This window comes from Leuresthes tenuis, unplaced genomic scaffold (genome assembly GCF_036924035.1).
Source record: "Leuresthes tenuis unplaced genomic scaffold, fLeuTen1.0.hap1 SCAF_12, whole genome shotgun sequence".
In the NCBI taxonomy this organism is placed as follows: domain Eukaryota; kingdom Metazoa; phylum Chordata; class Actinopteri; order Atheriniformes; family Atherinopsidae; genus Leuresthes; species Leuresthes tenuis.
Window position 1 is genome coordinate 27294962 of NW_027325366.1, and position 22277 is coordinate 27317238.

The 22277-nt window shown below is 39.9% G+C and overlaps 2 protein-coding genes across 4 annotated transcripts in view; one reads left to right on the forward strand and one right to left on the reverse strand.

Annotated features, from left to right (window-relative positions):
• Positions 1 to 8316: 8316 nt before the first annotated feature.
• LOC140319617 (eIF5-mimic protein 2-A-like) lies at positions 8317 to 15717 on the reverse strand. The gene is made up of 12 exons (XM_072397326.1): positions 15611 to 15717; positions 15010 to 15083; positions 14322 to 14498; positions 12751 to 12845; positions 12586 to 12651; positions 12290 to 12425; positions 10781 to 10890; positions 10394 to 10564; positions 9927 to 10073; positions 9517 to 9655; positions 9086 to 9208; positions 8317 to 9000 (listed from the first exon to the last, which is right to left on the reverse strand). The coding sequence occupies exons 2-12, from the start codon at positions 15071 to 15073 to the stop codon at positions 8969 to 8971; spliced, it is 1260 nt and encodes a 419-aa protein (XP_072253427.1). The 5' UTR covers positions 15074 to 15083; positions 15611 to 15717; the 3' UTR covers positions 8317 to 8968.
• A 1345-nt stretch (positions 15718 to 17062) lies between these two features.
• Positions 17063 to 22277, forward strand: part of myo1b (myosin IB) — a 57678-nt gene continuing 52463 nt past the window's right edge. For 2 of the 3 annotated variants that reach the window (XM_072397329.1, XM_072397330.1), the window contains exon 1: positions 17064 to 17357. The gene's annotated coding sequence lies outside the window, so the exon portion shown is untranslated. Of the gene's footprint in view, positions 17358 to 22277 lie in introns of all 3 variants that reach the window. The other variant, XM_072397328.1, reaches the window with a different exon arrangement.

Consider the following 22277-nt stretch of genomic DNA (forward strand, 5'->3'; position numbering starts at 1 on the left):
TCATAATATGATTGGAAATATGTTTTATCTCATAGATGAATAACCTTAACCTACATTTTTCTCTTTATCAATTGTTTTAGTTTCAGTTGCAGCTGTTTGGCAGAAGGAATAACAATGCACGTAGCAAGCCAAGCCTTCACGATAGAAAAGATGTGACCTGAGTAATAAGGCCGTCTGAGCCCCAGTAGAGCTTTATGTTTAGCATCGCTCCTGGCTGTAATGCACTATGTGGTCAGTTTGGAACCTGTTGATTCCTTTGCAGAATTACAAGCAGCATTAAAAGAAATCCAGCTCTTACCCTTTTCTTGCTGTATTCCCCATGACTAACTTGTAAAAACATGTTCAATCAGACATAGTAAACGTAAGCTTGAGGCCACCTTAATTGGAACAATTCTGACCTGTTTGCCCAGTGGAGTGCACTGATGCATGACTAATACAGACCCTGTGGTTCTCACTTGTACTGAAGGAAACAGCTTTCGCAAATGTGCCAACTCTTTTTTTTTTTTTGTAACATTTACTGATAACACAGCAACACCACATACATAAGCCCGAAGGTGTTAAAATGTGGCTTCAGTTTGTTGAAAAATCAAAAGTTTGGATGCTGAGTTTTATGTGCTACACAAATTCTGATGTGCTAAAATACACTAAGTGCACAAAATGTTACAGACATGCTCCGGCAACTGACCTGCTTGTCGAATTAGAATCTTTCACTACCTGTTTTTGTAGTCTTTGTCTCACACTTTGAAGAGAGAAAACAACAAGGCCCGAAGGCTATCACATCTCATCAGTGATGAAATGCACTTTTTGTTGAAAATTTGTGCAATATCTTGCAATAACCTACAACCTAGAACATTGCATAAAGGGAAGTGATACTGTCTTGATTTTAATAGACAACTGAAAAAAGAACTATTTAAATAGTGCAATTGTGAGCTGCTCAATTGATCAAATGTATGCAATACTCTCTTTCCATGCAGTGATCTGATTTGCACTTGTGTATTCTGCATGGTGCCTTTTTTATTCAAGGCAGGGTTACTGTTGAATTCAGCAACTGTATTAGGACTGTTATTGTAATTTCAGTCACGATTGGTGTGTTGCACATAGAAATCCAGGACAATCTTCACAGGAAAAGATGGTATTAATACTAAACCTATGTGAATTAAGACGGTCTGTGTGTTTCTTGAGGTAGAAAATATAGCAGGCACTGTGACTGAGAAATTCTACAAAACAAGCTTATTTACATCATAGGAGCGAGAATACCATCACTGTGTCTCACAATGTAGCTAAGCTCTCTGTTTTTGATTGCCAACAATGGAGGAAAGCAATTTAGCTTCCCTCCATTTTGAAAAAATCTCAGCAATTTGAAAACATCAACAAATTGCTATTCTATACACCATCATTATGTTCCTTATGGCGATATAGCTGCTGTCTGCACTCTGTGATAGCAGTACATTCCCCATGATAACTTACAACCTGTTCACTACTACTATAGCAACATAAACCAAAAAAAAAGTAGGGGAGGTGGCAAGTTTGTGTCAGTGGGATGGGTGTTTTAAATCAATTTCTATTCAGGGTCTGTTATTTAATCAACATAAGATGCCGCTTTCAAGGTACAAAATATTTGTGACTCTGAAACAAAAAGTATAGACAGTATCAATAATTTATAGTCCAGTTTTATAGCAGTTTGACACATAACCACTAATAATCTCCACTTTCCTTAAGGCAGAACTGCACCAGCCTGTTCAAGGTGCATGGGCTCTGCTGATGTACAACAATCTTTGTATTACAACACCGACTCTCAGTTGGACAGAGGTCGCAGCTTTGACCAGGCCATTGCCAGACATAAATATTTCCTCTTATACCACCAGAATGTCCTTTATGGTCAACCTTCACCTCTATCTCAACTTTGTGGAAGTCTGAAACAAATTTTCCTCAGCAGTTTCCCTGTAAGTAGCACCATTTTTCATTTCTGCAATTCTGAGCAATGTCCAGTCACATGCTGATGAAAAATAAACTCACAACATAAGCTGCCATCCCCAAGCTTCACTGTAAGGATGATGGTATTGTGATGAGGTTTGGTTTTTGCACTGCATGCAGCATCTCTTTAGATGACCAAAGAAATCAAATTGTGTCTCATCTCACAAAAGTACATCCACATATTTTGGAAGTATCCTGATGATTTCTTTCTTTTCACCCTAGTATAGCTAGGCTGCTTTGTGGATTGTAAGGTTTAACCCATTCATACTTATAGTTTCGTTTCATTAAAAAAAAACTCTCTAAAACATGAGGCTTTTCTGGAAAACTGAAAGCTGTCCACGAAAAACATTTATTTCTCAGCCTCTATAACAAACTAAAAAACAGGCAATGAAAGCAATTTGATAGGTTAAACCTCCTGCTTTTATTGTTAATTATGGACTTCTGAAGGTATTTTCAGCAAAGCGGGAGTGGGCAGGGGAGCACACACGTGCACACATTACCTTTCACTTTGTTTTTTGTTTGTTTTTATATTATTCAAAAGCTTTTGCTTTTATTTCACTCAGTTTGGAATATTTTGTGTCGATCCATTAAGTAAAATATTTTCATTGCAAGAAAACTTATTTGTCTGAAAGCTTATTGTTTATTCAAATGAGGTTACCTTCCAGAGGTCTGCCAATCAGGTTGTATTCACAATTGGATTTATTGTAAATTTTCATGAAAATAATTTTTGGAAAATATACAAAATTTTTATCTCCAGAACACTCATCCTGTTTTGGTGGATTAAGGCTATAGTAGCTTTCACTGTGATCTAACTGAGAAGAGTGTGGAAAAGGTTTCATCTCACACAGCAGCAACCAGGGTTTTAATAGGGACCAAGAAAAGAGAGTACATTACAACTATCTTAAATCACTGGAGCTGACTCGATTCCAGCAAGCCCCAGAATTAGCACTTGAGTTCTCACTTAGCAAGGGAAGACAATAAAAATATATCACAGTGCTGTCAGTTTGCAATTTCTGCTGTCCAAAATGGCATTGAAGAGGAACTGTGGAAGTCATCACAAGATGTGGAAGACCAAAAAACACCCAGATAAAGATAAGACTGCGGTTCTGCTGGCTGACAAGGCAAACACACGAGAACATTTAAAAAGCAAGGGAGATGAAAGAAGGTCTGTGTGGGGGAGCAAGTTGTGCTCTGCAGAGCTGAAGAACAAGCCAGGTCACTAGAACAACTGACTCATACCAATATTACCATTTCTTTAATAAAATATTTGATTTTGATTAGATTAAAAAAAAGGATAAACTGCATTTGTATAACCTTACAACCAAACTGAAAAACATTACTTGTTCATCATTCATCCACACATTGATGCAAGATTATGTCATTCTTTTGACATTGTAGGAGCAATTGCCTGCTGTTGTCAATGTGAAATGGAGACGAAAAAGAACATAAGAAATGCATTGCCACTGGATGAAATATGTATCTTAACACTGTTTATTGAATATATGTTTGGAAAAAATGAGAACAATGTAGGGGGAAAAAAACAAAAACATGCTGCTCATTTAATATTAAGTAGATTCCTCCTTCAAACTTGGCCTTTCCTCACAAAACAAACAGCTTTATAGAGGCTTTTTCATGTCTTCCCGCAGTCTGTCTGGCTCCCTTGGGCTGCCGCTGCATAAACGGGCAAAGGCAAACTGAGAGCTGCATGCAGACCCCAACTCATACAGACTCTCACTGCATTCCAGAGTCACAGTCATTATGCTGCACCCCAGGGAGACTTGTTAAAATCATTCTGGAGATTCAAACTTTCATTCCATTTGCAAGTTATCACTGGTTTGTCACACCAAAGTGTTGCGATGTAGCTTTGGTGTTCCCTTGAGGACTCTGTGAAAATGCTCCCCCCCCCCCGTTCCCTTTTACTTCTTAACTCTGCTGAGTGCAGTTACTGCACCCCCTGCAGTGTCCTGATAGACCCAGATGACAATGACCATATGTATGAACAATCTGTGGAAACTCTTGAATAAGCAGAGTGAACCACAGCCGCTGCGATGGTAATAAACTCTGCTCGACAAGATCCCAATAAAAGCTTTTCAGTGGCTATCGAGCTACAGACAAACGCTTACCTGGTAAATAGCAACCCTAGAGTCGATTTTTCTTTATCAAACTAGGCCATCCATCTCTTTGCTCCCAGTCTTTTGTACACAACTATCAGACCTGGGCCACTGAAGAGGGAAAAGGACAAGCCAAGCGAAAGTAATGATGTTTGTGATGAGCCTCAGTGTTGACTTAAGTCTAGCTGCTGGATCCCTGGACTCTCACAGTCAGGCCATTAAACTCTCTCTGCTTCCCCATATGATGGCAGAGGGGTTTGTAGGGAATGAGGATGCTCTTATTTTAGATTGCACTGACCACCAGATCACCCACCGCTGTTTGCACAACTTGCACACCTCCGTGTCTCAATATAGGCTTAACTCTTTTCCTGCTATGTTGTAATGCTCATCTCGATAATCATTTAACAATATAATTTAGTTTTATAACAGGACAACACCCTTTTTTCTTCTTCCTAATCTCTGCTTTCACCATTAAGATTTCAGCATTATCCCTTCAATTAGCTTATTGTACAAATAGCAAATGTAATGTTTCCTTAAGAGCTGTGACATGTGAATGTTCACGTAGAGCTCGTATTCAGATATGACGACTAAGAACTGAGAGTACTCAGTCAGGATGAGGTAGAGTTATCTGGAGTGGAATGGGGTGCTGTTTTGAAAGTGAAGGGGCATGTTACATCACATAGTTTCATATTCTGTTGAATGTGCCATGTTGGAGGCTACACAGGTTATTTGTTAGCAGTCAACTGCTCAAAGCTGATTTTCCCTGTATTAAATTATTATTCATACTTAGTTTTATCTGGCTATGTTAGTACTATAAAATGTTGTAGAGGGACAGCCCTTACATGACTGTAATGGGAAAAGCAGAATAATAGAACCAGGACAACTTTTAGCACTTTTCTGCCATGTGGAGAGAATGCAAAAGATTTCTCAACTCCAAATTCAGATGGAGGGAAACTGGCATCAGTCTTTAGTTTTGTTGTATGAATTTAGAAATACTTTTGTTGCTGTTTTTCTGTTGATTGAGACTAAATTATACTGAGTAATCATAGCTCTCATGTGGAACTTTCTCATAGTACCTAGAAGATGATCTCAGAGTCAAGGGTCAATGTCAATCGATCATTATCTATTTTCTAATATCTAATTATATGAATAATCCCCATCCACATCAGTCTATCTGAGCTACTTTGAAAACAGATGGTAAATGCACTGCAAGACAGATGTACGGCAGACTGTTCAACAGGTTTGACTCCAGATACGTTAAATTAGCCAGCATAAAGATTTGTAACACCTCTACCCATCCATCTTTAACCTGTACATGCGATTAAACAGATTTATACCTCCTGAACTCATCAGCTTTAGAGGCACAAACAGCCTGCACAACATAAGAAAACACACTGGGCATCTTTATAGTGTTAGGATCACCCTTTGTTTGGTGTCTCATATGAATTCTAATAATTTCCCATGTCCATCTTCTCAAAATATCTGTCCCTGACTTCCCTTAACTTCCTATTCACTTGCTTTCTTCCCATTACAGTTCTTCTCCCTCAAACCTTTTTGATCAGATTTATTGGCTCAGTTGATCAACCCACAATCATTTTGTGTATAAAAAGGCTGTATGTAGATGGCCATATTGTAAATATATTCACATGATCTTACTTGGACATAAATTGGAATTTTTAAGCCTCCGCATTGTGTTTTCTAGATGCTCGTTCCAACCTCAAGTCTGTCCCATTCTTGTAAACATCATACATCGGGAACACTTAGAGGGAATTTGTTCAAATTGGGCACAAATGATTACTTGGAAGGACGGATGAGCGCAAAGGTCTAAGAGGATTAAATGCATCGATGACATTTTAAATAATCAGTTGTTGACTAAAGTCCAAGACTAAATAATACTCTCAATGAGGCAGCTGAAATAGTCTAAAAGGTTCAAACCTGGTTGTTGTCTTTAATTAAGCTGCCTCTTAAAACAGGAGCATGATACAAGATGAATAACAGTGACAGGCCATGCATTTAAAAAAACAGCTTATGTGAAGTCTGCCTCCAGAAGGAAAAGCTTGTGAGGATGGTAGCATTACCCCCAGAGACAGAGACAAAGAGTGTCAATAAAAGCTGACCAACAGCAGTGTTTGGCAGCCCAAAAAGTCTTTGACCCTTTTAGTTTTAAGAGCTTAACAGCTGTTTGCTGTCACAGAGGAGCATGACTATGCGAGTACAACTGAGCGGAAAGGCTGTGCTGCTTTTCTGGGGACAAACTGGCAGCATTTAGCAAGTCAACATGATGAGCCTGTTTTCCATACTTCACCTGGGTGCTAAGCCCAACATTAGAGTGGTCTTCCATAAACAGAGAACAGAGAAAAACAGCAGAATAGTAAAAACTATTGTGGCTGCCACACAACACTGCTTAATATGCAAATCAACCTGCTGTCACTTGAAAGTTGTCCACAACAAAAACTGTGCAGCTTTGTGCACATCGCGGCATGATTGAGAGCGATTTTTTTTTTTTTTTTTTTGGGGGGGGGGGGCTAAGTAATTATCTGTACACTTTCAAAAAAAAAAAAACATCTCCCCCTCTGTGTGTGAGTGTGTGTGTGTGTTTTCTGACAGCATTATTCAGATGAGGTCTGCATTGCAGTCTGAGTCATGTTTACTGACCAAAGCCGCAGTGTGAAATCCTGAATAATTGCTCTCCACAACTCCCCTGGCATTCCCTGGCACTCTGTGCTGCTCGACTCACTTCAAGCAGGAGAAAAATCCCAAAAACACATCAAGTCAGCGCTCTATTCATTTCCTTTTATTTGGCAAATTTTCATGTCAGAACTATTGACTATGAAAATCTTGCTTTATGTTGGTTTTTTTTTGCATGAATGCTTAAGGATAATGATATGACAAAAGCACATGATCACTTAGGGGATGCATATGCCTCTGCTCTTGCCATCAGTGAGAAAGATTTTAGTCTGTCTTGCACACCACCAATTTTTGCACTTCAACATTGAAGTGAGCTACATCAGTCGGGGTGGAAAAAAATTAAATAAATTTTTTTTTTAAGAAAAGGTAATGTCCAGAAATATCTGCTGCATATCCAGCAGTATATGTACTTGCTGAAAATGACAGATAAGCACAACAAGCAGATGTGTGAGGGCACTGTGTGCACACCTCATTATAACACAATATGCAGGGAGGAGCCTTCTGTGAGTGGTGTGGGGGACGGACAGCACACCGACAACAGCACCATCAACATCCTATGTTCAATGCTTAGCACAGTGCTGTGTTGACTTAGTGCTGCATGCAGTCCGAAATGCTTTCAAACAAATCTCAAAGGCAGTCATGTTTCCTCACTGCAGGCATGTCACTCTCCCACACTGTTTCTTGTTCTTTAGAGCAACTAAATAAAACCAAAAGGCAAGCAAATCCTCCAGAGACAGAGGAGCAGAGAAAATAGTTGTGTCGGATACTTTTCTCATCAGCTTTCTTCAAAATTGCATTTTCCATTCGAGCTGGGGTCCAACACTCTGGCAGGTTTTAATAGGAGGATGCATCTCTTAAGGGCTTACTGCCATCTGTTGGTACTGAGTGAAACTGATTATCAGTTGATAACGCGTTTAGAGCTCTGCAGTGCAGGTGTGTTTCTTTGTAAGACATAAGTCCTCGGTATAAATTACTTGTCTTCTCGTGTTCCAAAAGCACAATAACAAACAGAAAAGAAAACTAAAAATATGAGGTGGGCGTGATACATGAACTTGTTCAAACCTAACTATAACAAAACAATGTTGAATACTAATACTAAACGCTTCCTTCTTTCTTAGTAGGGAAGGCATCCAAATACTTTCAGGCTTTGTGAAATACCTTTGCCCTAATGTATCTGTATCAAACTACGTTTTTTAATAACATCTTGAATCACCATCTTTCTCTCATTTCTGCATGCTTGACTGCACCATAATTACCATTTTAAGTGGGATAGGAGTGAAGTGACTGAGATGGCAGTTTGCAACTCAGGTTAAGCATGCCAGGCTGCTTCTGTTGATTGGATGATTAGCAGAATCAAAATGGAATGGAAAAATTGTGAGGGAACACAGGTTCATCTGCAATACAGCAGATGCATTAGTATAATTTGCACATATTCAACTTTTCCATACAACTGTTTGCTTGTAGTGTCTTCTAATTACTCATAATTTCTGTCTTTGGTGTGTTGAAACGGAGATAGTTGTTTACCACAAATGAACACAATAAATGAAAGTCATTACTTTCCATTTATTTTAAAATGTATGATAAAGGATAAAAACCCTACAAAGTTAGCATGGTTCTATTACATGTCATTATCAGAAAAAAAAAAACTTTTAATGAGGCGGCATTACCACCACAACCATCGCTGTTTTACACGGCACAGCTCCGTTACCAAAGGTGGAGACAGACGCGGCAGTAAATTTCACACTGTCACAGAACTGGCAGATTTGCAAAATGAGGTCACAGAAATGGTTTTCTTTCAGACGACTAGCATATCATGCTTACGCAGATGGACCTCTTGCAAATAAGAGTTCCAAAACTAATACAGTAGCTGTGAAATCTGCCATCAAACTGGCCAAATTTAAAGGGAACTGCCTTTCCAAAAACGTTCCTTTTTTGTTACATTGTAGACGTTTATAACCATTTAGCTAGATGTGGCACTGAGACTGGCTCCTGAAGGATCATAGAGAAATACAAGTATTGATTTAAACATAGACTAAGTTCAAAGAATAGTACAGCCCTTCCATGACAGATGAACAAGATATGTGGAGGTAGGAAACAGACAAAGAGAAAGCTGTAGACAGACTTCTGTTTGACAGCATCTGGTGTTAAATTCATTCAAAGATGTTCATTTAGATGGTTGTTTAAGATGGAGATCCTCAATCTGCATCCTCTTCCTCGGACTCTGACTCTGGAAGAAAACAGGAAAACATCTGTCAGTAAACATGAACACCAATGACACAACAACTTGGGAGGGAGGGAGTGAGGGCGACTACCTTCCTCTGCATTCTTGAGCCATTCCACAAAGGTTTTCATCTGTTCAAGGAAAACGCTTTTTCCTTTGGCTAAATGGGCTTCGTTGTACCACTTCAGAATTGCCTCTTCACTCAAGACGTCCGCTTAAAAAAAACAAAACAAAAAAAACAAACAAATATAACCCCAAACAGCATAATACAAAAATCTAATTACAAAACAAGGAAAATCTATTCAACAGGACAACATGATGCCAACATCACAGATGCATCCGCAGGTGCTGTAAAAACACATGCTGCCGGGCAGGTTGATGACATCAATCAAGACAAACTTTCTGGCAATAATCTACAACCATCTGGCTTCATTCATGCATAGCTTCCCACCATGAAATTAATCTGGTTTTCCCACAAATGTGAAGACGGAAACATAAGCCTAACAGGCATCACTAACTCACATCTGTAGAGCAGGACAACAATTTTCTGGAAGGCCTTCATGAAGTGGATGTTGTCATAACAGTATTCCTGGATCTTCAGCAGGAGAGTATATTCAGAGAGGCCCTGGGACGTAAACGCCTTCAACAGTGGGCTGTATTGCTGAGAATGTAAAGCAGGGTAAATTAAGACTTATAACAGTTTTGAAACTAATAGCTCCACTCAACAGGTGGGAAGGAGATTCAGGATATCCCTCATATGTCTTACATGTCCTTCACTTCCCTGGTGGAACTGATTCAAGTCAACAGTAGCTTGGGTTTTCAAACATCTCACAACTAAAGACTAACACATCACTTCCTTTAGAAAGTTTCTCTGTGCCATCATAGCTTCTGGAGAGAAAAAGGACATCACAGCCATCTAACGGAGTTGTCACCTTTAAGTGTTTGATGGCTTGTTCTGTGACCAGCTCCTCCTTCTTATTCCACTCCACTGAGCTCATTACACTGGACCAAATTAGTCCGATTATCGTCTGCTCCGCAATGTTGTTCTTCTTGACTTCCTCTCGGATGTACGCTATAATCTGTAACACAAGTTGTTGACAATGCTCACAAACCGCAGCCAGCACATGCTGAAGCTTACTGCTAATCAAATGCTGAAGAGGTGAAGAGGAGAAGCATGACAACTCTGGCAGGAGAGAGCGGCATGCAGGAGCTGAAATTAACGCTGAGGTGGACAGTATTTTTATTTCTTACGGATTATGTGCATTTGTTTCTCCACCATTCCTCAAAACTAAAGGAGGCAGAGGTCAAGAGGGAAGCAATCTTCAGAGCTGACTTCGGTGGCGTGCTAGAGGAACAAACTTAATTTGAATAAAAGAAGCAGAAAGCTAATGGGACTTACATCCTTCAGGGGGTCCCCACAAGATATCTGATCCTGAATCTCTTTCTGCAGCTCCTTGCGAGCACCTATAGACTCCTGGTTTTTGGCAAAGTCTGAGATCTCCTTAAGCCCGGCCTCGTTGAAGTATTTGGAGAAGTGTTCACAACTGCGCTTGTTGGCAGGAAACAGTTCCTGAAAAATAACACAGAGTCAAAGCCAAGCAAGCATCCGCAATCAACTATTCAATCTACAACTGAATGCCACAACAGTTTACAACTTAAAATAACAGAGGTTATTAACTTTAGTTCCTCAAATATTCATAAAGGAGTGCAGAGACTGTCACTGCACTGAGGAACTATGCTCCACCTAAATCTTGTAAAAATTGTGTAGTAAAGAATGAATTCTCACCAGAAGCCTGTTGTCCATACAAACTTTTCGAAGACTGGCAGCAACTGAGTTTATGTCCTTCTCAGAAAGCCAGGATTTGAAGAGTTTTACGGCGAAACATGCCGAAACACCTGAACAAATGAATGATAATGTGAGTCAGATGTTCCAAACAGACGTGTTGGGATAAAGTCAGGCCTCAGAAATACATTAGTGAATACAACTTGGCAGCTTTTAACTGGAACAAAGCCAAAAAAACCCAGCTGGGAGTTTGCTAGAGTAGAGATGCATCGATATATAAACAATGTACAAAAATGAGAAGCATACATCAGCTCAGTCCAATCCATCATATCTGTCTCAGGCTCACATGGCTATTAATGGGTAATGTTGGATTAACTGGAAATAGCCATCGGTTGTTGTGTTTGTGGCATATAATTTCCCTCAAAGCAAAAGACAAACAACTGATGGAGCAAAGTCAATGCCACGGAAAAAAACCCTCCATCACCAGTACCATCTGCATCTTTTTATCACCAATTCATAATTGAACCAATAATGAGACCACTTTTTCACCCATATGATATGCTGATGCTGTGTCATCACTGCCTCCAGACAACTAACAGCATAATATCATAATGAACACAGAGTGAACAATTCTGTGGTTTGAGAACATCATAAAGCTGATGGAAGACTTTTCTTGTGATCATTCTTAAGAATAAATACAGTAAAACTGAGCAAGACATCAGTCAATTAGCCTCATTGGATCATTTACTAAAGAAGACATCATCAAAACTCCTAAATTTCAGCAAGGCCTTATCGATTGCCTTTTAATTGCAGCAGTTCTTCAAATGTAACTGGCCGTGTCACAGCCAAACTCCAGCTTCTGTCTTTGGAATCAGTCTTTTTGTTTGTTTACTAGAAAATACAGCTGCAGATGGAGATTTCCCCAGATGTTTAGTTTTTGTAATCTCACAAAACACACTTGTTATCAGGAACGCAAAGCACGAAGTTCACTACGCTTCAGAAAAATAGAGTAATCGAGCCGCATGTGGTACTGGTTTTAGGCAAGTAATAAAAACAAGTCAGGCATCATTAGACTCCACTTACAGTTGCAGTATTATTAGCCATCATCTAAAAAAGAATCCTCAAGTTATGAGATTATTTAAACATAGGAGAAATAATTGATCTCCCTTCATTTAATGCATTTCCAGCCCTATTAAATTACACATAAAGCCGGAGATTTAAACAGCATTTCATACCCTTAATGAATCATTCTCAGCAAATGAGAAACAGACACGACTGCAGGCATTTACAGTTTAAAATGAAGCATAAAATGAAAACTACCACACTCTCAGCACTTGTTTGTATGCTTGTCCATCCCTTACAGCTACTCCCGGCCCAATAACGGAAAAAGCATTTCAGCCGGCTTAAGGAAGAATTATGACCCTATTCTTGAAATGTTTGATAAATGATGGGGAGAAAAAAACAAAACAATAAACACAACCTTGCACACAAATGAGTTATTAAGCTGGATACCTTCTTTGACCAGGTTCTCATTGAAGAGGCTGCTGAGAATGGATGCTGAGACATTGCCGTTGGCCAGCAGAATGCCTGTTAGCATGGCCAGCTTGTTACGCTCAGACTCTGTGAAGCCCTTGAGGAACAGCAGCAGCTGCCAAACAGTAGCATACGAACATAATTCTGTAAGCTGAAGCTGAACCGAGTCACGCAGCATTTTCTTTTTCCAGTCAAATTTAGTGTTGGAAAGAAGCCGTCCTGGGCTTGACTTTGACAGGTAAGGCACGTATAGATGCCAACAATGCAAAACACACCTTTTTGATCTCCTCCTCAAACCCCTTTTCCAAGTATTTGTAGCGCCTGATGAGCTTGTTGAAGACCTACAAACACAAAACACATGTCACTGTTTGCACCAGCTCAGAAATGTGATCTTTACTGTGATAATAGAGCAGAGGCAGCAAGAATAAAACGGTACTCACCTGTGCATATGCCTGCATGGTCTCCATGTCCTCTTGTGCTTTGAAGAGACAGAATTCTGTGCAGGTCACGTCTTCAGACAGAGTTCCCCCCGGGGCTGAAAATACACACATTTCTTAAATCCATCTCACCAAAGAACTGATGAATCCATCTTCAACACTATAAATCTTGTTAAACATATAAGTTTTTTTGCAACACGCTTTACACCTTTATTAATCCTGAATGGCACGGTTCTGATAAAGCAAACTGACGCAGGACCACTATAACGGTAAGACAATGTCATCAGGTAATACAGGCCCGTGAAAGACAAATTGATGTCACATATGATCTGATATGAAAAACACGGTCTGCAGAGCACACGTTGGAGAGTGTGCGTCACAGCTGAGCAGACGATAGTGGAGTCAAGCTCTGTCTTCATGATGCTACCGAGTTTGTCAAATAAATGGTTCCTGGCAAGTTAAAAAGCAATAATCACATCATTTTACCCTTTTAAAATAGTGCTCCCGTTCAGTTCATACATACAATGAGCCCAAAATGATTCCCATCGTTGCCAAATTTTTCCATTACAAGATGATACCTCATGGTTTTGAAATGATGTACACAAGTTAAACATCGTCTTAAGGATACAGAGGTGTTTTTACACTTTATACAAAATATCATGCCCGATATGAGCAATGAACAGAATTGCTAATAAACTTTTTTTTTTTAATGGCTTCACTGGGGACTTTTGAGAGATTTCTCCAATCTTTTGTTCAGGTTGTAAGCTTTCCTTGCAATGACTCTGGTCTGCTATTCTCTCTACAGATTCTAAGTGGGATTCATGTCTGGACTCAAGCTGATACATTTTTCTATTAACCACTACTTGGGCATATTTGCTGTGGAGGTCAAATCGCTGCGTTTGTGGAAGGTTCATCGGAGCACAAGGCCATATTTTTCTGCAGACTCCCTGGTGTTTTTTCATCCAGAATTTGAAACAACCAAAAATAATTTATGAGAACTGTTGCGCTGCTGTGATAAATAAAGGCTTTGCAATCTATTACTGAGAAAATGTATGGTCATGGCATGGTTTAGGACATAATGTTTTAAGTGAAAATGTAAAAACAGAAATGTTCAAAGACACTTACTGATTAGAAATTGATAAGATATGGGAGTCTTATAAATCTTTGAGGGCATCTTTAATGCCGACTGAGAAAAGCACACACTTTTTAAACAACATTTGCTGCCAGGATGATGGGCGCTGCTTATTTCAGCCGAACACACTACAACAGAATTGCTCCACGGAAAGAATTCAATATGTCAAACTGGCCTCCAACCAGTCCAGACAGCGGCAATAAAAAACCTGTCTCATCTTTTATGGACTGCATACCTGATCAGTTTAAACTGATATCCTGTACTACTCTCAATCAAACAGCAGATCAATAGCAGATCACTTCAATTTCACTCAGTTGCACTGCCACCCCCCAATGTGCTCTAATCGGCCCTCTAAATGAAGGGCCGATCAACTCTTGAGCAGACTGCCTTCACAGTCATAAAAGCGATAGTGCTACTTTTAAAATCCAGCATTTCATCTCACCCAGCATTCCACCGGCCACCAGGATGTCGAACAGAGTCTCAGCATATCGCCGGTAGTCAAGCTTGGCACCAGAGGCATCAAGGAACTTTGCCACAGCTTCCAAATCTGTGCCACTTTGGTTCAGACCTTGTATGATGCTTTCCTGAAACTGGGAAGGGTCAAACCTCTCCTTTTCATCTGTAGGGAAAAATAATAATAATAATAAAAAATAGATATTTGCTTGAGTTAAACCCTGTCAGTAACTTCTAATCAGAAAGGAAATAAAATCTTTTCACAGGTGCATTTTTTAATTCACCATCCACTCGACTGTTAAAATGACTTTATATCTTACTAGCCCACAGCTGTTGATCATTTCTGGTTTGATAAGAGACACCCATAGTCAAACTAATTTATTCAGAATTTATAGAGTTGCATATTCTCTTTGAGTCCAGCCCATTTGTGCTACTTAATGTGTTTCCTCATCATTAGTTGCAGTTCATAAATAAATAACCTAGAAAGAAAAATCAAACCATTTGACGAACAGTATTTTCAGTGCTCTTGAAGTGTGCTAAATACAACTAACATTGTTTTCTTCATATTCTTATATGTGATCAGTCCTGATAAGCAGTAGAAAAAGCTGTAAATCCTGACAGTCCAACTTCTTTTGAATAAACAAAAACAAGGCATGGGTTGCCTCAAAGTTTCTCACCTCTTTTTCTAGTTTTGAAACGCTGGCCTGTTAGCGTAGGCTTCTGCTGCCTTTGATTACTCATAAAAGACACCCTGGAAGACAAAACAGATGGGTCAAAACTAAAAAGAAAAATAAACGAATAAATAAGGGCGTCAATCACGCAGTGACACACAACGTGAATCGTGATCGATGACAGGCATCTCTTTGGTTGACTTTTAACTCTGAGGTTTTTGAAAGCCTGGGCGTAAATTACTCATATCAACATTATTGTTACATCGTTGTTATTTATGATATGGTTCAATGCAATCACAAAGTTAATGTTACCTCTTGACAGACGTGAAGTAGTTAAAATAAATTAATTTTAAAACTGTAACTTTAAGCAGAAAATAATACAAAATACTGGCTCAGCAGTAACTAACAAAAAACTGCAATGAGACACTCAGAAATTGTCATCGTTAAAGATGACAAAACTCGGAAAATCTGACCTTACACGACTAGTGCTAGCTAGCTAAAACCACCATCCCTTTTAGCTCCATTTGTTTTTGTGACGCAGTGAGATATTTAGCTTAAACATGTGACCAGCGCTCGACATACACAGCAAAAACAACCAGACACTCACCGAAATCCTCTTATGGATCAAAAACAGCCCGTGAAAAAAGTATGGTACTACTGTATTCCAGCACAATCTGATACGAGGAACAGGAAATGATATGCGTGGGCGCGCATGCGTACTAATACCATCTATTTAGGTCCCCACAAAGTAAGTTGACAAAACACAATCGGTGTTTAATGCCACAAATATACGTTTCGTTTCAACTTTTGCAGTAGGATACAAAAAAAGTGACGACGACGCTTGCAAATGAATCCCAAATTACTCCAGTCTTTAATGGAAGAAATTAGACCAACAAAATATACTGCTAGAACTAGTCTCAGGGCCGAAAATGGGTTTAAATTTGACACGAACACATCAAACTCACCCGCTGTCATAATACGGTCCTAAACAAGTCGTTGCTATCTAAAATTAAGACGCAGGAGGGGGGTATTGTGCTTCGGGGTGGACGACGCATTTGTCCATATGGGATGACTGCAAACTTTCATGTCGCATTAAAATGCACCTCGTACATCTGACTGCCATTCCAGTTGTTATTTGATAGAACTAAATATGTTTAATCTTATCAAAGACAAAAACTAGAACTTAATGTGTATTATTAGGATATTTGATAAAAGTTGTAGTGTTTGAAACATAACCTCATCATAGCTTATCACTGGCATGCCTGTTTTTGAAGAGACTTAACAATGTCTCATTCTAAATCATAATATTATATCTTACACAGAATAAAACACATTGCAATAGTAAATCAATTACATCAACCAAAAAGAGACCCAGAGAGACTGAAAACAGTTAGAGGCCATCTCTAAACAACAGTTAGGATACACTCAACCTCCCCCCCAAAAAAGCTACAAAATCGAAACAAATATAATAAGGAGCTACTTGGAAGAAAAGCTATTCTAAAGAGTGACAAAAAAAGTTTTTAAGTTTTAAAATAACAAGATAAAGATGAGAACCGACAAAAATATATGCTAAAGAAGGTGGGAAAAAAAGTCATGACAGAAGATAAATGGCAAAGAAACAGAAATAGATTCAAAGCCAAACAAAATGTGCACAGACATATAATGACCCAAAATTAAGAGACATAAATTGGTACATTTTAAAATAAATAGATTCTATTTGTAGCGGTAGTGAGGGATCGCTGTTGGAGGATATGCTTTTTTCAAGCCTTTTTCAAATCTATGCCCGGGGCTTCAAATCCCACTTTGATCCCACATCTCCTTCCCACATCCATAACAAGATGATTTTATAGTTCTCTCAGAAAGTCTATAGCCAATAAGTCCTGTCTTTATTTTCAATAATAAGGCACGAGGTTTAAAACTTTGAACCTGGTCGTTACATAATTGATTTGCTTTTCGTTTTGGATCCCCAGGTATTGGATTTCAAATGATGTATGGTGCTTAGGGATAACTGAGCATCATTATTTCCGACAGCACTTGAAGTTACCATATCCCCACCTCCCTCTAGCGCTGGAGGTGATTAAAAGACTCTGAGTTTGCCCAGGGACGCTGTTCCAGCCACTCCCTACGCCCGGCAGACCCTGAGCTCTCAAATCCATCCGGAGCTCCATTCAAAGTGTTGAGATTCGGATGAGATCTTCGTTCAACCTCATCCAGCACAGAAGACACGAGTTAAACCGAGAACAGCCGGGAAGGGCTTCGGGAGCCGCTCCAGAGTTGGAGAATCTGCCCGGGATCACTTTTGTCCGGAGAGTGGATTTAGGACAAAAAGGAGCAACTCTTGCAGTCATAAAGAGGCAAGTTGGAAGTCATCTTTGGCTTGTTTTAAAAAAGCAAATTTCCTTCAGTCAGCTTGGTTAATTTGTTACTTTGATGCATTCGCCGCAACTTTACAAAAGTTAACTTTTCATTGTCTGTCTGTAGCTCCCCCAGCTCCCATCTCATTCATTTCTCCTCACGTCTTTAAAAAAAAAAAAGGGGGGGGGGGACTGGGACTCTTTTCTTTTTTTCAGTCTTTCTTTGTGCACGAACGTGGATCTCGTGAATCTTTTTGAAGATTGAGAAAAGAGCAAAGGAGGAAAAAACTGGATTGATTGATAATCTGGATTGATTATGTGTCATCCGTGCCTTTCCTGATCCAAGTGCTCGCGCTGCAATGTTCGCGAACATTGTGGTCGCTAATTGTCAACATCTGCGATCAAGAACCATCTTTGAGGAGAGTCGAACCGCTGCAAACCTCGACACAGACGGCAGCAGCTTGACTCTGTCCCATTCAGCACTCAGTCTTCTGAGGGGAACCTTTTTAAAACTCTCTCATTGGGTTTCCATCATGTTTTCACATAATGTGCGCTATGATTTATGGATAGGCTCCACCTGGAGTTACGGGGAACAGGCTCGTTGTCAGTTTAAATGAAAGATAAACGGACTAAAAGTAGGTTTTACCCTCTGATCCACCCCTGGTTTTAAGAGATCCTGAGGCCGCTCACTGGAATAAATCACCGCTCAGCGTGGACTGCATGAATAAAACTATTCACCTCTGTACTGAGAGACATTCCAAAGATCCCCCTTGACAAGTTGACCTGCTTACTTTCCTGCTTGGTTGTCCCGAGGGTTTCAGTCTGCAACTCGGAAGAAAATGACGTGTGAGAGGAAAAACCATAGTTGCGTTGAGGAGTAATTAAAAAAACCCTATAGTACACAACAGTGTTCATTATCATCATCTGACAGGAGGCCACTGTCACTCAGCCCTGTGCTGTAAGTTGTTTCTGTGCATAGGTTGTCTTTGAATCCTCCATTTGATCAACTCTTAACTTATGTGGTGAACTTGAAATCAGAGGGCTTAGAAGATTAGATTAAACCTTTTCTTTTTTCTTTTCATCTTTTTAGAAAATGAAAAGTCTTCTTCTCTTTGTGGCCCTCCATAAACATGTCCCTCCTATTTTTGGCCAGCTTCCCAGCTGGGAAGCCAGATGGGAACTTTATTACCGGCACTGATCAAACACGCAGTGACGTAAGTTGACTCTGAAAGGTAGTAAGCTTTTGGAGCTTTCGAAAGGCTGAAAGAAGTAAGTTGACTCATTTGGAAGACGGCAGCGTGTGGGACTTTTGGCCAGTATCTCTGCTCAGCGGGTGCTTGTCAGGCAGCATGCTTTAGCTTGCCACATTATTTTCAAACGTGCCAAAAAAAAAAAAAAAACCCTCTGGAACCTGTGGGGTGACATGCTGTCTAATACAGGGACTATTGAGGACCAAAGTCCCTCCACCCAGTGCCATGGTGATGAATGGTGTTTGCACTTGTCTGTCTGTGTAGTGAGGCGTGCGCCTTGTGTTAGGCCTGCGTCAATAGAGATAGAGAGGGGGGCGCACACACACACACACACACGTGCAGCTCTGCTGACTGGAGAGCGCAAAGCCCTCAGTAGCCTCTTCAAAGCCAGGAAGCATCAGTAGTCTTCTCAGCGATCCCAGTGCAGCAGGTCATCTATAGTCCAGTCTATCAGATCTCACAAAAATGTAGACCTGGCTTCCAGGTTAACGTTCTCGACAAAGAACTTTTCTCTGTGCACCCTTTTTTTTTTTTGTCCACCAGTTCGGTTTAACTACTTAAGCCTCACTTCCTTTACCTCCACAAGGAGCTGCAGTAATAATACTGTACATTGTAATTTCTCTCCCTGCTTTGTCAAGTCCAGTACAGCTGCTTTCTTCATTCACTTGTATAGACCCCAGCCAGAGCAGGCCTTTTAACGCCTCTTGTGCAGAAGAAACTGAATGCATTTCTTTTGTTTGTATTTAACGCCTCAGATGAGGAGGGAATATCTTTCAGGTGTTTTGCACCTCTGCTCTGTTTACAGCAGCCCACGCTAACTGTGCTGACAGATGCAAACATGTTCAGCGTTCCACTCTTTGCTAAAGTGATTTGGGCTCATAGCTTTCACCTGGTCAGTCCATTGTGTGAGAATCTTATTTGGTTCTTGGAGTGTTAAAAGCTACTAGAGAAAAGTTGAGTTTGCAGGGTTAAGGGATCTCCTGACAGTGCTGATAAGTTGGGGAAGAACAGAAATGTACCTCCCAACTGGAAGTCTGTTTTCATTAGCATGTTATATTTATGACAAAATGAGCTGAAAAGCTTTCTTGAATATCATTTAGGTAGACTCAAACCTAAGCTGACCTCCAGGATCTGGACTGTGTAGCTGCTTTTTAAAATATTTGATTGATGGTGGCCTGCCACCTGAAATGAACAACCCCTCAGCACTTCTCTGGAATGGCTACAGTTGGAGGTAGTTGGCTAACTCTGTGCAAATGTTTCACATCCAGGGTGCAGGTCTCATGAAGCGAGCAGTAGGCTGTTGTAGCTTACTAGCTCTGCTTCTCTTTCACATCATGTGTTGGCGTATTCTGGGCAAACAAATCGCTTGTTTTGCTGGCGATTATGAGATTAGAGTCTGTGGTACAACTGCATTTCACTACTCAATCAAGGACTGTCTGCCCATCCAATCTACTTATTTGTTTGATATGTTGCAGGCAACCATAGTAAGCCAAGCGGTGAGTCTGGTCCTTTAAAAATAATAGGAAATAGAAGAAAAAAAAAACGGAATGACTTTAATTTTAGGGCCCTGCTCCTGTCAGGATGGAGCCTGAGTCACCCTCATTGCCTGGCAACATTGTCAAAGGAACTCTGACATCATCTGTGAGGTTTAATGTCTGATGCCTACATCCAAAAAAAAAATCTTGCTGAGGTCAAAAATCCTTTGAGGCACTTAGTCCTCTGGAAATGTCAAAAATGTATCCTTTGTGTTATTAAAACACCCACAATCCTTTGCATGCATCTATGCTGCCATTTGCATTTAAATTTTTCACCTTATTTGTTGTCACTAAATAGTTGTTAGGTTTGTAATTTGTTCTGTCAAAGGACAGAGTATGAATGGCTGCTAGTTAAACAGCTGTTAGCTGGCGAACAGCCTCATCAGTTTTCAGCTGTGATGTGTAGAGTGAAATCGAGAGTTGTTGCACATTGCTGTGATGGATGTCCTCTTGCGAGGACTTTTTAATTCTGTGTTATCAGACTGCATGGAGCCTTTCCTTACCTGAAAAGAGTAGGACCTGTAAGGAACCCATCTTACCTATTGTGACTTCAAGAAGTATCTGCTTAAGTACCTGCTTACATAGCAGCACCCAGCCTGAGGGGGGGGAGCCTGAGTGACATATTTACGTATGATCCGATTCGTCGACTAATCGAAAAAAATAATCGGTGATTAGTCGACTATTAAAATAATCGTAAAAATCTGAACTTTGAGTTACTTTGTGACTAAAAGGAGTTTGTTTATGTTACAGATTTATGTTTAACCTGTGGGGATTCTTGTGCTGTATGAAAACTCACAAATGTAACTAAAAGGAGAAGATAAAAGTGGAGTGGCAACCCTGTCTGTGTCCTGTGTGTGCCGCCCTGCTCTGCTCTGCTCTGCTCTGCTCTGCCCTGCTCTGCCATGCTCCTTGGCACTGCCCCACGCTCTGCTGCTGCTCCGTTAGACAGGGCTTTAATCTTCATCGCTGGCAGCTGCTCTGATGTTGTGACTCTTCTGCCTCGTGACAAGGCCACACTGATCTGCAGGACTTTTGCAGAGTATTGTGCTGCATGATAGATTTTGTTTTTACTTGTCTGTACACCGACACCACCGTATTCTCAAACAGCCGCTACCAAGGGAGTGTGACAGCAATCATATTGTTGATTTCAAAGATTGTTAGTCACTTGTCGCTGCTTCATATTTGATTAAGTACATGGGTCCCTCCATGTACCAGCTGATCTGCTGGCTCCACTTTTTGCATTTCAGCTACTTATGTGTTTTGCATCTATGTCAGCGGTTGCAGGGCTGTTGACCTTTGCTTTGAATTGTCCTCTTTTGTAAAGGACAGAAAAAAACAAACACACATTGGCCAAAGTCTAGGACCTGTTAATAATGTATGTACATTTAATAGTGTTTTTATTCATGCTCTCCTGCATAGCTCAATCTTTGCTGGGAAATGTGGGTCAGTGTTGCGGTCACGAAGCAAAGCTTGTCTCATATTACTGTGACGTGTTGAAAACCCAGCTCCAGTCCAGCCATCACTATTAAATCTCACTCCTGCCTTATTTTCATGTTGAGCAATTTACCAACTCTAAATATAGCACTCTAATCTGTGGGAATTATGGATCAAATTCTGTTTTAAGAATTAAATTCTGTGCTCTTTACATACCATGTTATAGGATGACCCTCTTCGTGTATGTTTGACACTATGTAGAGATAGTGGTACACCCACCGGTGCTACTCAAATGAAAATTAAAGGACATCTGTACCAGAGGGTCTTTGCAAAAAGTAATGTGGAGGGAAGTTGTAATCCTTTTCCAAGCCAGTTTTTTTTTTTTTTTTTTTTTTTGCAATTACATGCAGTCATCCCACTCGTTATAGAAGCCAAGGTACAGTTTAGTAATCTGTTCTGTCCAATCATATTGAATGATATGAGTGCCAAGAAAGAAGAATAAATCCGTAGAAAATTAGAAATAATGAGAAAATGTACACGGAGATAAATGAATAGTTGCATTTGGAGTTATAGTCATTCATTTATTTATATATAAAACAGTTTTTACATATTTTAGAATTAATCTTTATGTAAATGATCTTTTTCTTATTCAGTATTTTTCCTCTTAATTTTTTTATTATTTCTTTAATTCCCTCTGTTTT